The 16,722-nt window shown below is 47.1% G+C and overlaps 1 protein-coding gene across 1 annotated transcript in view; it reads left to right on the top strand.

The window, feature by feature from the left end:
* Positions 1–283: 283 nt before the first annotated feature.
* The window catches only part of HSD17B2 (hydroxysteroid 17-beta dehydrogenase 2), an 88,327-nt gene continuing 71,888 nt past the window's right edge, over positions 284–16,722 (top strand). Inside the window, exon 1 of the mRNA XM_068259454.1 lies at positions 284–651. Coding sequence (XP_068115555.1) covers positions 375–651 — 277 coding nt within the window. The 5' untranslated portion in view covers positions 284–374. The remainder of the gene's footprint in view (positions 652–16,722) is intronic.

Below are 16,722 nucleotides of genomic sequence, written 5' to 3'. Positions count from 1 at the left end.
CTACCCTACTTGTGCTCGCATGCTATTCCTCCTAGAAAATGTATGTAGCCAGAGGCTGCCTCTTTACCATGTAGCCGGGACATTGGCTTGTAAGCTCTTCTGGTAGCTGCACAGACAATGGGAAATAGAGCAGCCTCTGTGTGTGACAAGTTGACACAGTGTCATTGTGGCATGCTGATTCTATAGAGAAACTCTCCTGTCATCTCTTGTAATCATGATGAATGACTTAGTGAACTACTTCTACTTGTGGGGAGGAGGAGTCAGACACACAGCACACAGTCACACAAGAAGAGGTGGGAAGAATGAATATTTATAAAAGGCAACTTATTGACAAGTATGACAGTTGCTGAGAGCTCCTCTGGCCGGGCTAGACAATGGAAGGTGACCCCCGGGATGTGACTGCGCTCTACGTGGCTCTGACCGCTCTCTTTTCCGGACTGGTCATTCACAAGTTAGCCAAGAACAAGGTGAAGATAGAGAATGCCTCTCTGTGGGGTCTCCAGTCTCTGATGCTCCTGGAATTGTTCTGTTACTTTGTGTTCCCAGCCTTGCTTGGCGCGATCATCTTCATTGTGGCGTGCGCGCTCTATTATGTGGCGCTACCGGTCAGAGAGATGCTGCCGACGCCGGGCAAGACCGTCCTCGTCACAGGTAAGAAACATCACTATTATTGGCCTCAATTCTGGTAGGGTTATCAAACAAATTACCTCATGTGAGGTAATTTACCTCATGGGGTAATGACATTTAGATTTTAGTCATGTTTTACCTCATGAGGTAAATTATGAGGTAATTCATGAGGTAATTTGCATTCATTTTACAGAAAATAGCTATTCTCATGGAAATTAGGGGGCAAGTTAGCGCATCATTTAAGACCTGCCTGTACCTGGAGGTAAAGTCAATTTGTATGCATTTTGCAGTTTTTAGTGGAGTTTCTATTGCTATTTTAGTGGTGTTCCTATTCAGGCTGTGTAATAGAAAAGAATAGTAGAAATAAAACTCCCAATATTTGTTTTTTTGTTTTTTTTTATAAGAGATGTCAAAAATACTTCACTTTATGTGTTCACCTCATGTCTTACCTCATGTTTTACCTCATGTTCGGAAATGGAGAAAAATCTTTCAGAATTGCAAAAAAAAAGAGAAAAATACCTCATGAGGTATTTTACCTACAAAATTGTTTTACCTCACATAGCTACCATAATTGAGACCATTGTCACTAAGCAGGCCATACACACATTGAATTTACCTGGTAGATTCAACCACTCTGATCGAGTCTGCCAGAATTGTACAGCACAATATGCTGCATTGATTTGGGTCAACCAGACGCGGCGGGAAGTGGCAGCTCAATATAGTGCAGCAATGCGGTTCGATGCTGAAATCTATTGAAAATCTACCTGTGGTAACGGGTCATTGACGATTATGCAAAATTTTGCTTAATTTTTCACAACTATGCATTGCGTAATTAATTTACGTTATGTACAGCATACTACGCTTGTGAATCATAATTACTCCTGTAATTACGTATAATTCACGTTCAATGTGTAAAAATATTCCCATCTATTCACCAATGTTCTGCACATGCGTGGCTATTAGTTAAATATTCAATGTGCAAAAATACGCTCATATGCCGGGAAAAAAAAAACGCGTTCACCAGCCAAAAAATTAGTTTGTATGCGTAAAACCGAACTAAATTACGTGTAAATTACACTATTATGCCTAATTATGGTTAGTGATTACTTATACATGCAAAAGTTTTTACACGTAATCTGCAAATTTCGCATTTACAATTACGATGCGCAATTATGTATAGGCGTAATTTCTGCCCACCACTAATGTGTAGTGTGTGGAGGGATCAGAAAGGGATTGATCTGTTTGCTACATTGGGAGAACACATGTTTGCTTGTATGGTCTCCTTCAGGCCGGTTGCACACATAGCAAAAACACTTGCGGAGCTAAAACGCTACATTTTATGCAGCAATGTTAGTCTATTGGACGCAGAAGGAGCTGCATTACGCTTGTAGCGTTGCGAAATATGCAGGCTGGCTGCCAAAACGCACATAATGAAAGTCTATGGTAACCTATATGCATTGCGTTTTACATGCGGTTTTTTAGTGCGCTTTTAATTAAAAATTAAAGATCTCTGACGTATTTCCGCTTCCTGTTGTCTTCCTATTGATTTGCATATATGTAAATGTAAAAACGCATACAAACCGCATATGCGTTTTCTATTAGCGAACCGCAAACGCAATGGAATGCATGCAAAATGCTTGAAAAACGCATCTGCGCTAGCAAACGCAGAACGCACCAAAAATGCAGTAAAAAGCAAACGCACCCACGGAAAACTTTACTTTTTCACGCTATGTCCTATGTGAACCTAGCCTCATTCACTTTTACTGTATTAATGAAGAGGGAATCTGTTACTCAGTGCTGTGCATTAACCCCCTGAAGGCCAGGGGTGGCAAGGGAAGGGTTGTGAACATATCAAAATTTTGCACTGGGTGCCCCATGAATTGTAGTTACGCCCCTGCTTTCATACGCTCTGACCAATAATCCAATCGCCAATAAGATAGCTTGACTGACAGATCCAAAGATAATAGAGTTGACCTTAGCGGAACAATAGACTTGTCTCGACAATTGTGAGCTTGTCTTCACTAACACAGTAACAGCTTGATTCACAAACGAGTGCTGCGTCAGCAAAACAATTAGAGGCCGCTAGGCACGCTACGCTCTCTGCTTGCAGCGTAGCGGACCTTACTTAGTTACCTGTGCTGCTTCCCTAGCAACGTACGCTCTTCTAATTACCGCTCACCGCTGCGAAGTATTGCGACTGTGATACTTCACTAGTGTGTCCGCTACTATGTTAATTAACATAGTAGCAGCTGCGCTTGTGAATTATCATAGTCGCAATACTTCACAGCAGTGGGCGGTATTTAAAAGAGTGCACGTTGTTAGGGAAGCAGCGCAGGTAACTAAGTAAGGTCCGCTACGCTACAAGTAGAGAGTGTAGTGTGAATAGTGGCCACCAATTGTTGAAGCAGCACTCGTTTGTGAATTAAGCTGTAGGATCTCTAGAAGCACTTTCTGATGGGTCAGTTAAACTGAGGCCAAAACACACTTAGGCCTCTTGCACACTGCATGCATTTCAGATTCCGATTCCGCTTAATCTGTTTTTACATCCGATTCCGATTCAGATTTTTAATCTTAACTGCATGCTGCGTTTTTTGATCCGTTTTTCTGTTGAATGTATTCAAGGAAAATCGGAAACGGAATCGGAATCGGAATCGGAAAACGGATTTGCAGTGTGCAGGGAGCCTAAGGTTGTGTTTCCACTTGTACCGGATCACGTGTGGCCAGCAGGAACCGATGGTCCGTCGTGGTCCGGCTGTAGCCCGGGACAGATGCATTTCCCTTATGCTATATGGGGGAAGGCATCCGTGTGCCCGGGATTATCACAGACTGCACGGAAGTGCGGTCCTATTACTACATCAGATCCAGTGGATCCATTGCAGCGTGACAAGTGTGAATGGCTCCAATTTATAAAGTAGGAGCTGTTCACTGTGCAGAGGAGAACAGACAAAAAATGTCCGTTCCTTCACTTAACGAGGAACTGTCACGAAAATCTTAAAATGTAACACACATACAAATAAGAAGTGCATTTCTTCCAGAGTAAAATGAGCCATACATTACTTTCCTCCTATGTTGCTGTCACTTACAGTAGGTAGTAGAAATCGGACATTACCCACAGGTTTTGGGTTAGTCCATCCCTTCATGGGGGATATTCAGCATGGCCTTTATTCTTTATAAAGACACTCCCTGAAAAAGATTTATATACAACGTTGCTGGCCAGCCTCCCTGCTCACAATACACTTTTTTGGCAGTTGGACAGAGCAACTGCCATTCACTAAGTGCGTTTAAAAATAAAGAAAACCATGAGAACCCCCCATGAAAAGATGGGCTAGTCCAAAATCGGTAATGTCAGATTTCTACTACTTACAGTAAGTGATAGCAACATAGGAGAAAAGTAATTTATGCCTCATTTTACTCTGGAAGAAACGTACTTCTTATTTGTATAGGTTTACATGTATTGTAAATTTTAAGATTTTCGCGACAGAGGTCCTTTAAGTGGGAACAGAGCCTAACTTTTTGGGGGCAGAAAGTGAATATTATTATAGGATCTCTCAATGAGGTTTAGAAACGCAGTGAATAATGTGTTTGAAATGAATGACAATAAGTGGTATATCTCAGGGGCATTGTAATGCTTTGTGGGGTTCTTCTTTAGGTAATAACCCCATCAGTAGATGCTGGGAACAGGATTAGAAGCCAATCATGCAGGCGTCTAGTCACATGATCCCTGCGATTAGCCAATCAGTGATAATTTCAATCATTGCAATATTTCCAAGCACGGGACATCTTCAGAGCTCTTCTTCCATTCATTGTGGCTTTGTGCGAGGAGTAGAGATGAACGAAATCATTGCAGGCAAGTTCTTAAGCGTTTCATCGAACTTTCCACCCTCCTAAATGTTAGCAAATCAGTCTTGTGAACTTGCATTAAGACAAAGCCCCCAATACATGGTATCATCACCAACGTTGCTAGGTATGTTAGGGGCGTACGTACAAAAAGGGCGCCTGGACAAAAAGGGCGCGGGGTGTAAACTCTAAATAATAATTAATCATTAATAGGGTTTATAAATATAGTGTGCTATATTTCGTTTACAAATAATGTTTAACAAAATTATAAATCATTAAATAATGTTTATGAAATCGGAAATTGTGAAAACGTTAATCTTCCCTGTTTCAAAAGTTAAACTTATAATTACGTTTATAAAAAAAACAATAATATATGTTTAATTGTTATAATTGTATATTATTGTGAATAACCGTCATTTATGGTTTGTTCTTATAATAAAATCTGAAAATATTGTTTTTAAAGACGATATAAATAACTACGTTCGTAATAAGTGTTGTAATACATTAGTAATTATTACTAAAATTTTACTAAAACTATACCTAAGCCTACTCTTACACAGAACCCTACCTGTACCTATCCCTAACCCCTAGACTCCCCTGTTGGTGCCTAAACCTAAGACCCCCCTATTGGTGCCTAAACCTAAGACCCCCCTGTTGGTGCCTAAACCTAAGACCCCCCTGTTGGTGCCTAAACCTAAGACCCCCCTGTTGGTGCCTAAACCTAAGACCCCCCTGTTGGTGCCTAAACCTAAGACCCCCCTGTTGGTGCCTAAACCTAAGACCCCCCTGTTGGTGCCTAAACCTAAGACCCCCCTGTTGGTGCCTAAACCTAAGACCCCCCCTGTTGGTGCCTTAGTAACCCTCCCTGTACCTACCCCTAACCCCTAGACCCCCCTCTTGGTGCCTAAACCTAAGACCCCCCTGTTGGTGCCTAAACTTAAGACCCCCCTGTTAATGCCTAAACCTAAGACCCCCCTGTTGGTGCCTAAACCTAAGACCCCCCTGTTGGTGCCTAAACCTAAGACCCCCCCTGTTGTTGCCTAAGTACCCCTCCCTGTACCTACCCCTAACCCCTAGACCCCCCTATTGGTGCCTAAACCTAAGACCCCCCTGTTGGTGCCTAAACCTAAGACCCCCCTTTATTATGTGGATAATAATGTTTTACTAATTGTGGATTGAAAAAATATTTTGCAATTTACGTTACGTACTGATCGCTTTATTTTGTGAATAATAATGTTTTACAAACAGTAAGGGATAAAACTTTAAATAATGTTTTAATTATTTAAATAAGATAAATATGTTTAGTATTTTCATAAACGTTATTCAGCACGGGTGCATTTTATAAACGTAAATCACCACAAGTTCAGTTATAAATCATTAAACATCGCCGGGCGCCGTTTGTAAACTTTATTTAGCTCCTGGCGCCGTTTATAAACTTTATTTAGCTCCGGCGCCCTTTTTTCCTACTCGGCGCCCATTAAACGCTATTTATTATGGGAGTGAATGGCGGCGCCCTTTTTGTCCACTAGCGGCATGCGCCCTTTTTTCCCAGCTCCATGTTAGGGAGAGCAGTCAACACAAATACAATAATTAAAAAGAAGCCCTTGTAGTATTTTAGAAAATGTTTTTGTTTTTTTAACATAATGAGAAAATGGATTTTAACGTGGCGGTAGGATTTTTTTTCTTTTAAATGTGGTTTAAAGAAAGTATCTTACCCATTGGTGTTGCAGCTATACCTATATCCATGTTCCGGGCAAACTTTCAATGTTTTCGCTGGGGTTGGCTGTACAGCCGAAATACTATTGTATAACTATCTCTGGCAAATATACGTACTATTTGCTGTATAAATAATAATAATAAAAATGACAAGTCTTTTTAACGGCATACATGTAAAAACGGGAAATTTGGGCACAGGGTGAAGCCAAAAAAGTCTCACCCTGCTCCTGCAAAAGTCCTGGCGACATTAATTACTATTCCCCCTTCCAGTACGGCATGGGCTCAGAGGGTAAGGCGTAATTTGGCTGCCAGCTATAGTTGACAACCGAATTACGCTGTTTTTAAATAATTTGGGCTCCGTCTTTTGGCAGTACCCAAATTGTTGTCTGCAAAAATCAGTAACCCTTTGCACACTCACATGCAAATGTTCAAACAAATGCATTCACAAATTCACTCATTCACGCACCACTGTTATCCCTACAGCTAAATTAAAGGCCGGGGTCTTAGTTCACAGAAGAATGCATTCTCATGCTTAGTCACCTACACTGCGCAGAAGTACCCAGGTAAACGTAGGTGTCCTAACTCTGGCCCTGTAACATGCATAGTGCAGACATGCAAACATTCATTGCATCAAACCTATCTGGGGATTTGGGGCACACATCCTGACGTCCTCTCCTGGGACAGATAGCGCATCATACCAATCGCATAAGGGAGCTAATCCCAATGTATCCATGCGCACAATGCACATACACCAGCATAAGCTGTGTGCATGCTGACAAAAACAAACAGGAAGGAGGGAGTGCACTAGATTAAAACCCTGGCCACAAGGGTCCATAACAATAAAAATACACATAAATCCAGGCACATCGCCTCTAGTTAGGACATTTAAATAAGTAATTTAAGGAAAGGGAGGTGCTAAAGGGGGTGTGGCAGAAAAATAGCAAAAATCAGTAACCCTTTGCACGCTCGCATGCAAATATTCAAACAAATGCATTCACAGATTCACTCATCCAGGCACCACTGTTATCTCTACAGGTGACTGAGCATGAGAATGCAATCCTTTGTGAACTAAGACCCCGGCTTTTAATTTAGCTGTAGGGATAACAGTGGTGCCTGGATAAGTGAATCTGTGAATGCATTTGTTTGAACATTTGCATGCGAGCGTGCAAAGGGTTACTGATTTTTGCTATTTTTCTGCCACACCCCCTTTAGCACCTCCCTTTCCTTAAATTACTTATTTAAATGTCCTAACTAGAGGCGATGTGCCTGGATTTATGTGTTTTTTTCCCCAAATTATTGTCTGAGCGCCGCTAAAACCGTAATTCGCATTACGGCATATAGCGGAGACCAGTAGAGCCACACCTGGAACAAGCATGCAGCCTGTGGAGTCACACCTGGAACAAGCATGCAACCAGTGGAGTCACACCTGGAACAAGCATGCAGCCAGGGGAGTCACACCTGGAACAAGTATGCAACCAGTGGAGTCACACCTGGAACAAGCATGCAGCCAGTGGAGTCACACCTGGAACAAGCATGCAACCTGAGGAGTCACACCTGGAACAAGCATGCAGCCAGTGGAGTCACACCTGAAACAAGTATGCAACCTGAGGAGTCACACTTGGAACAAGCATGCAGCCAGTGGAGTCACACCTGGAATGCAGGCAGTGATGCCAGACCTGGAACAAACATGCAACAACTGGAGTCACACCTAGATCAAACATGCAGCCATCAGAGCCACACCTGGAACAAGCATGCAGCCAGTGGAATCACACCTGGAACAAGCATGCAGCCAGTGGAGTCACACCTGGAACAATCATGCAGCCAGTGGAGTCGCACCTGGAACTAGCATGCAGCCAGTGGAGTCACACCTGAAACAAGTATGCAACCTGAGGAGTCACACTTGGAACAAGCATGCAGCCAGTGGAGTCACACCTGGAACAAGCATGCAACCAGTGGAGTCACACCTGGAACAAGCATGCAGCCAGTGGAGTCACACCTGGAACAAGTATGCAACCTGAGGAGTCACACTTGGAACAAGCATGCAGCCAGTGGAGTCACACCTGGAACAAGTATGCAACCAGTGGAGTCACACCTGGAACAAGCATGCAGCCAGTGGAGTCACACCTGGAACAAGCATGCAGCCAGAGGAGTCACACCTGGAACAAGCATGCAGCCAGTGGAGTCACACCTGGAATGCAGGCAGTGATGCCAGACCTGGAACAAACATGCAACAACTGGAGTCACACCTAGATCAAACATGCAGCCATCAGAGCCACACCTGGAACAAGCATGCAGCCAGTGGAATCACACCTGGAACAAGCATGCAGCCAGTGGAGTCACACCTGGAACAATCATGCAGCCAGTGGAGTCACACCTGGAACTAGCATGCAGCCAGCAGAGCCACACCTGGAACAAACATGCAGCCAGCGGAGTCATACCTGGAACAAGCATGCAGCCAGCGGAGTCATACCTGGAACAAGCATGCAGCCAGTGGAGTCACACCTGGAACAAGCATGCAGCCAGTGGAGTCACACCTGGAACAAGCATGCAGCCAGTGGAGTCACATCTGGAACAAGCATGCAGCCAGTGGAGTCACACCTCGGACAAGCATGCAACCAGTGGAGTCACACCTGGAACAAGCATGCAGCCAGCGGAGTCACACCTGGAACAAGCATGCAGCCAGTGGAGTCACACCTGGAACAAGCATGCAGCCAGCGGAGTCACACCTGGAACAAGCATGCAGCCAGCGGAGTTACATCTGGAACAAGCATGCAACCAGCAGAGCCACACCTGGAACAAACATGCAGCCAGCGGAGTCACACCTGGAATAAGCATGCAGCCAGTGGAGTCACACCTGGAACAAGCATGCAGCCAGTGGAGTCACACCTGGAACAAGAATGCAGCCAGCAGAGCCACACCTGGAACAAGCATGCAGCCAGCGGAGTCACACCTGGAACAAGCATGCAGCCAGCGGAGTTACATCTGGAACAAGCATGCAACCAGCAGAGCCACACCTGGAACAAACATGCAGCCAGCGGAGTCACACCTGGAATAAGCATGCAGCCAGTGGAGTCACACCTGGAACAAACATGCAACAACTGGAGTCACACCTAGATCAAACATGCAGCCATCAGAGCCACACCTGGAACAAGCATGCAGCCAGTGGAATCACACCTGGAACAAGCATGCAGCCAGTGGAGTCACACCTGGAACAATCATGCAGCCAGTGGAGTCACACCTGGAACTAGCATGCAGCCAGCAGAGCCACACCTGGAACAAACATGCAGCCAGCGGAGTCATACCTGGAACAAGCATGCAGCCAGCGGAGTCATACCTGGAACAAGCATGCAGCCAGTGGAGTCACACCTGGAACAAGCATGCAGCCAGTGGAGTCACACCTGGAACAAGCATGCAGCCAGTGGAGTCACATCTGGAACAAGCATGCAGCCAGTGGAGTCACACCTCGGACAAGCATGCAACCAGTGGAGTCACACCTGGAACAAGCATGCAGCCAGCAGAGTCACACCTGGAACAAGCATGCAGCCAGTGGAGTCACACCTGGAACAAGCATGCAGCCAGCGGAGTCACACCTGGAGCAAGCATGCAGCCAGCGGAGTTACATCTGGAACAAGCATGCAACCAGCAGAGCCACACCTGGAACAAACATGCAGCCAGCGGAGTCACACCTGGAATAAGCATGCAGCCAGTGGAGTCACACCTGGAACAAGCATGCAGCCAGTGGAGTCACACCTGGAACAAGAATGCAGCCAGCAGAGCCACACCTGGAACAAGCATGCAGCCAACAGAGTCACACCTGGAACAAGCATGCAGCCAGTGGAGTCACAACTGGAACAAGCATGCAGCCAGTGGGGTCACACCTGGAATGCAGGCAGTGGTGCCAGACCTGGAACAAACATGCAACAACTGGAGTCACACCTGGATCAAACATGCAGCCAGCAGAGCCACACCTGGAACAAGCATGCAGCCAATGGAGTCACACCTGGAACAAGCATGCAGCCAGTGGAGTCACACCTGGAACAAGCATGCAACCAGCAGAGCCACACCTGGAACAAACATGCAGCCAGCGGAGTCACATGTGGAACAAGCATTCAGCCAGCGGAGTCACACCTGGAACAAGCACGCAGCCAGTGGAGTCACACCTGGAACAAGCATGCAACCAGTGGAGTCACACCTGGAACAAGCATGCAGCCAGTGGAGTCACACCTGGAACAAGCATGCAGCCAGCAGAGCCACACCTGGAACAAGCATGCAGCCAGTGTAGTCACACCTGGAGCAACCATGCAGCCAGTGGAGTCACACCTGAAACAAGCATGCAGCCAGTGGAGTCACACCTGGAACAAGCATGCAGCCAGTGAAGTTACACCTGGAACAAGCATGCAGCCAGTGGAGTCACACCTGGAATGCAGGCAGTGGTGCCAGAGCTGGAACAAACATGCAACAACTGGAGTCACACCTGGATCAAACATGCAACAATCCACTTGTTGTCACACCTGGAACAAGCATGCAGCCAGTGAAGTCAACCTTGGAACAAGCATGCAATCAGTGGAGTCACTCCTGGAACAAGCATGCAGCCAGTGGTATCACACCAGAACAAGCACGCAGCCAGCGGAATCACATCTGGAAAAAGCATGCAGTCAGTGGAATCACATCTGGAACAAGCATGCAGTCAGTGGAATTACATCTGGAACAAGCATGCAGTCAGTGGAATCACATCTGGAACAAGCATGCAGTCAGTGGAATCACATCTGGAACAAGCATGCAACCAGTGGGGTTGAACCTGGAACCAATGAATACATTAGGTTCCCTTCCCCAAGCCTGTTTCCTCACTGGATCCAGCTAGAGCCTCAGGTACTTCTGCCTTGGGCTGGCCCTGCTTTCAAATTGTGTGTATATAAGTCATTAGAGCCATACTCCCATTACACACCCCATCGCTGTTTACATTCCCAGATAGTCCAAAGTTCATTTTCTAGATGATAACTACATATAGATAATGATAATACTACTTAACACAGAAAGTGCTGTAAGTGGCGAGACAGTGATCAGCAATCCTCTTCAGCACATAGAATATTCCTGTTCTGTATTCACTGAGGAATGTAAGCTGCCATTGCCTGTGACATTTCAGTGTCTTCCTGTGATGGTGGCTCAAGCAGAGCTGGTGATTGTTCGATCAGGGGGCCAAGATAGGGAGCAACTGTGCAGGGCAGTATCAGGGCGAGTGTATGCAAATCCCCCCCTCAACCCCAACACATACTCAGGAACAGTGTTATGATGCGGTAATCAGATCAGCTTCCAATAGAATGTGACCCCCAGTATAAGAAGCCTCTCAGTATAGATAGACAGATGTGACCCCCAGTGTATGTAGACAGACGTAGCCCCTCAGTATAAGTAGCCAGAGTTGACCCCCCCTATAGGCAGACACTTATAGCCCCCAGTATAGGTAGCCAGATGTGACCCCCTGTGTAGGTAGACATACATAGACCCCCAGTATAGGTAGACACTCATAGCCGAAGGAAGCAAAAGACAGGAGGAGCGCTCCGTAGTGTGATACCGTTTAATAAAATGAAAACTGCGCAATAAAAGATACACTTTTATTGACAGGAGGAGCGCTCCGTAGTGTGATACCGTTTAATAAAATGAAAACTGCGCAATAAAAGATACACTTACTAGATGTGTATGAACAGTAGGCATTTAAAATTGGCATATAGCCCAGAATAAAAAGGACATCCCCTCTTGGAAGCGCAGTTTTCATTTTATTAAACGGTATCACACTACGGAGCGCTCCTCCTGTCTTTTGCTTCCTTTTCCAGTAGTCCGCTCACAGCCGAGTGTTTGAGGAGCTGCCAGTGTGTGATCAGTCTGCGGTCCACTTTGACCTCTCACCTGCGTTAGCGCAAGATTGCACATCTTTTGTTTTTCCTCATAGACACTCATAGGTAGCTAGATGTGACCCCCAGTGTAGGTAGACAGACGTAGCCCCCCCAATATAGGTAGCTAGATGTGACCCCAGTGTAGGTAGACAGACATAGCCCCCAGTATATGTAGCTAGATGTGACCCCCTGTGTAGGGAGACAGACGTAGCCCCTCAGTATAGGTAGCCAGAGGTGACCCCCAGTGTAGGTAGACAGACGTAGCCCCCCAATATAGGTAGCTAGATGTGACCCCAGTGTAGGGAGACAGATGTAGCCCCTCAGTATAGGTAGCCAGAGGTGACCCCCAGTGTAGGGAGACAGACGTAGCCCCCCAATATAGGTAGCTAGATGTGACCCCCAGTGTAAGTAGACATACATAGCCCCCCAGTATAGGTAGCAAGAGGTGACCCCCTGTTTAGGTAGACATACATTGCACCCCAGTATAGGTAGCTAGATGTGACCCTCAGTGTAGGTAGACACAGTGGCGGACACAGCCAGCAGTTGGCCCCTGTGCAAAATTGCAATTGTGGGCCCCTACAACCTGCAAAAAATGGGTGTGGCTATAGCAAAAAATGGGTGTGGATAGAACCTGCGGCACGTAGCACCGCAGCAAAAAATGGGCATGGCAGTGACCGGATGAGGGTGGAGCTAACTGTAATTTAAAGTGAACCCGGGGTGAGAGTGATATGGAGGCTGCCATATTTATTTCCTTTTAAACAATACTAGTTGCCTGGCGGGCCTGCTGATCTTTTTGGCTGCAGTAATAAACTGAATTACACCAGCAGTAATAAACTGAATTACACCAGCAACAAGCATGCAGCTAATCTTCTCAGTTCTGACAATATTGTCAGAAACCCCTGACCTGCTGCATGCTTGTTCAGGGTCTATGGTTGAAAGATTAAGAGGCAGAGGACCAGCACGGCAGCCAGGCAACTAGTATTGCTTAAAAGGAGAGAAATATGGCAGCCTCAATATTATTCTCACCTCAGGTTCCCTTGAAAAGTGCAACGCAAAGACACTGGGCCCAAGTTTTGGTGACCCTTTCCCCAGAAAATTCACATAATTGTGCAGGTTCTCTCAAGAAAATACATGTAATGTGAGCAGATATGCCCAGAAAATACATTCAATCATGTCGGCAGATATGCCCAGAAAATACATTCAATCATGTCGGCAGATATGCCCAGAAAATACATTCAATCATGTCGGCAGATATGCCCAGAAAATACGTGCAATCATGTTGGCAGATATGCCCAGAAAATACGTGCAATCATGTCGGCAGATATGCCCAGAAAATACGTGCAATCATGTCGGCAGATTTGCCCAGAAAATACGTGCAATCATGTCGGCAGATTCGCCCAGAAAATACGTGCAATCATGTCGGCTGATTTGCCCAGAAAATACATGCAATCATGTAGCAGATTTGCACAGAAAATACATGCAATCATGTGGCAGACCTGCCCAGAACATACACCTGCTAATATAAATTTAAAAAAAAACATTTACTCACCTGCAGCAGCAGACCTCCTGTCCCAGCCTCCATCCGGCGCGCAGCTCCCATGGGTGGCTGGGTGGATATGTAGCCTGGTGGGTGGGTGGATAGGTAGGTAGCCCGGTGGGTAGGTAGGTAGCCTGGTGGGTGGGTAGGTAGGTAGGCAGCCTGGTGGGTGGGTAGGTAGGTAGGTAGCCCTTAGCCAGGTGGGTAGGTAGCCTGGTGGGTGGGTGGGTAGGTAGCCGGGTGGGTGGCTAGGTAGCTGGGTGGGTAGGTAGCCGGGTGGGTGGGTAGCCTAGTGGGTGGGTAGGTAGGTAGCCTGGTGGGTGGGTAGGTAGGTAGCCTGGTGGGTGGGTGTATAGCCTGGTGGGTAGGTAGCCTGGTTGTTGGGTGGTTAGGTAGCCTGGTGGGTGGGTGGTTAGGTAGCCTGGTGGGTGGGTTGGTAACTAGCCCGGTAGGTAAGTAGGTAGCCTGGTGGGTGGGTGGGTAGGTAGGCAGCCTGGTGGGTGGATGGGTTTAGCCGGGTGGGTAGGTAGCCTGGTGGGTGGGTGGGTAGGTAGCCAGGTGGGTGGCTGGGTAGCTGGGTGGGTAGGGAGCCGGGTGGGTGGGTAGCCTAGTGGGTGGGTAGGTAGGTAGCCGGGTGGGTGGGTAGGTAGGTAGCCTGGTGGGTAGGTAGCCAGGTGGGTAGGTAGCCTGGTTGGTGGGTGGATAGGTAGCCTGGTGGGTGGTTAGGTAGCCTGGTGGGTGGGTTGGTAACTAGCCCGGTAGGCAGGTAGGTAGCCTGGTGGGTGGGTGGGTAGGTAGGCAGCCGGGTGGGTGGGTTTAGCCGGGTGGGTAGGTAGCCGGGTGGGTAGCTGGGTGCGTAGGTAGTCTGGTGGGTGGGTAGGTAGCCAGGTGGGTAGGTAGGTGGGTGGGTAGGTAGCCGGGTGGGTTGGTAACTAGCCCGGTAGGTAGGTAACCGGGTGGGTGGTTAGGTAGGTAGCCTGGTGGGTGGGTAGGTAGGTAGCCGGGTGGGTGGTTAGGTAGCCGGGTGGGTAGGTAGGTAGCCTGGTGGGTCTTTAGGTAGGTAGCCTGGTGAGTGGATAGGTAGCCGTGGGGGTAGGTAGCCGGGTGGGTGGTTAGGTAGCCGGGTGGGTAGGTAGGTAGATAGCCGGGCGGGTAGGTAGGTAGCTAGGTGGGTGGGCAGCTATCCGGGTGGGGGGCCCGACTCCTATCCTCCCTCCCTCACCTCGGGGACCCCCCTCCCGGTATGCACGGCGGGAGAGCGGCAAATACAGGAAGTCTCCGGGGCTCCAGCAGGCGCTAGAGGCTCAGCCGATTGGTCTCCGATGTCTCTCTCCTCTGTATACTGCTCGCTACTTCCTGGTTTAGTAGCGAGCAGTATACAGAGTAGAGAGACATCGGAGCAGTGGCGTAGCTAGAAACCTCTGGGCCCCGATGCGGAATCTGGATGTGGGCCCCCCTCCCGGCAACAACAGCCCCCCCCCCCCCCCTTTGCAACACTTGAAGCACACACATATCCAAATCCCCATAGCTGTGCATGGCATGGCTATATCAATACCGCTTTCCAGCAGCATGGCTGCCACGTTCAATTTGCAAACATACGCAGCACCCAGAGGAAATAGGGCAATTAGTAGCAAGATGCCAGTCTGATGGAAAATAATCGTTATGTGTGCAGCATTCACCCGATAATAATTATTATGTGCGCAGCATTCATCATAAAATCGTTACGTGCGCAGCATTCACCAGAAAATAATCGTTAGGTGCACAGCATTCACCAGATAATAATCGTTATGTGTGCAGCATTCACCAGAAAATAAACGCAATGTGGGGGCATTCACCAGAAAATAAACACAATGTGGGAGCTTTCACCAGAAAATAAACGCTATGTGGGGGCAGTCACCAGAAAATAAACGCAATGTGGGGGCAGTCACCAGAAAATAATCGTTATGTGGGGAGCAGTCACCAGAAAATAATCGTTATGTGGGGGCAGTCACCAGAAAATAATTGCTATGTGGGGGCAGTCACCAGAAAATAATCGCTATGTGGGGAGCAGTCACCAGAAAATAATCGGTATGTGGGGGCAGTCACCAGAAAATAATCGTTATGTGGGGGCAGTCACCAGAAAATAATTGCTATGTGGGGAGCAGTCACCAGAAAATCGTTATGTGGGGAGCAGTCACCAGAAAATAATCGTTATGTGGGGGCAGTCACCAGAAAATAATCGTTATGTGGGGGCAGTCACCAGAAAATAATCGTTATGTGGGGGCAGTCACCAGAAAATAATCGTTATGTGGGGGCAGTCACCAGAAAATAATCGCTATGTGGGGGCAGTCACCAGAAAATAATCGCTATGTGGGGGCAGTCACCAGAAAATAATCGCTATGTGGGGGCAGTCACCAGAAAATAATCGCTATGTGGGGAGCAGTCACCAGAAAATCGTTATGTGGGGAGCAGTCACCAGACACCAGAAAATAATCGTTATGTGGGAGCAGTCACCAGAAATAATCGCTATGTGGGGAGCAGTCTCCAGAAAATAATCGTTATGTGGGGGCAGTCACCAGAAAATAATCGTTATGTGGGGGCAGTCACCAGAAAATAATCGCTATGTGGGGGCAGTCACCAGAAAATAATCGTTATGTGGGGAGCAGTCACCAGAAAATAATCGCTATGTGGGGGCAGTCACCAGAAAACAATCGCTATGTGGGGGCAGTCACCAGAATATAATCGCTATGTGGGGGCAGTCACCAGAAAATAATCGCTATGTGGGGAGCAGTCACCAGAAAATCGTTATGTGGGGAGCAGTCACCAGAAAATAATCGTTATGTGGGGGCAGTCACCAGAAAATAATCGTTATGTGAGGGCAGTCACCAGAAAATAATCGTTATGTGGGGGCAGTCACCAGAAAATAATCGTTATGTGGGGCAGTCACCAGAAAATAATCGCTATGTGGGGGCAGTCACCAGAAAATAATCGTTATGTGGGGAGCAGTCACCAGAAAATAATCGCTATGTGGGGGCAGTCACCAGAAAATAATCGCTATGTGGGGGCAGTCACCAGAAAATAATCGCTATGTGGGGGCAGTCACCAGAAAATAATCGCTATGTGGGGAGCAGTCACCAG

The sequence above is a fragment of the Hyperolius riggenbachi genome, chromosome 11 (assembly GCF_040937935.1).
Source record: "Hyperolius riggenbachi isolate aHypRig1 chromosome 11, aHypRig1.pri, whole genome shotgun sequence".
NCBI classification, from domain to species: domain Eukaryota; kingdom Metazoa; phylum Chordata; class Amphibia; order Anura; family Hyperoliidae; genus Hyperolius; species Hyperolius riggenbachi.
This window is presented reverse-complemented; position numbering and strand designations above follow the sequence as displayed.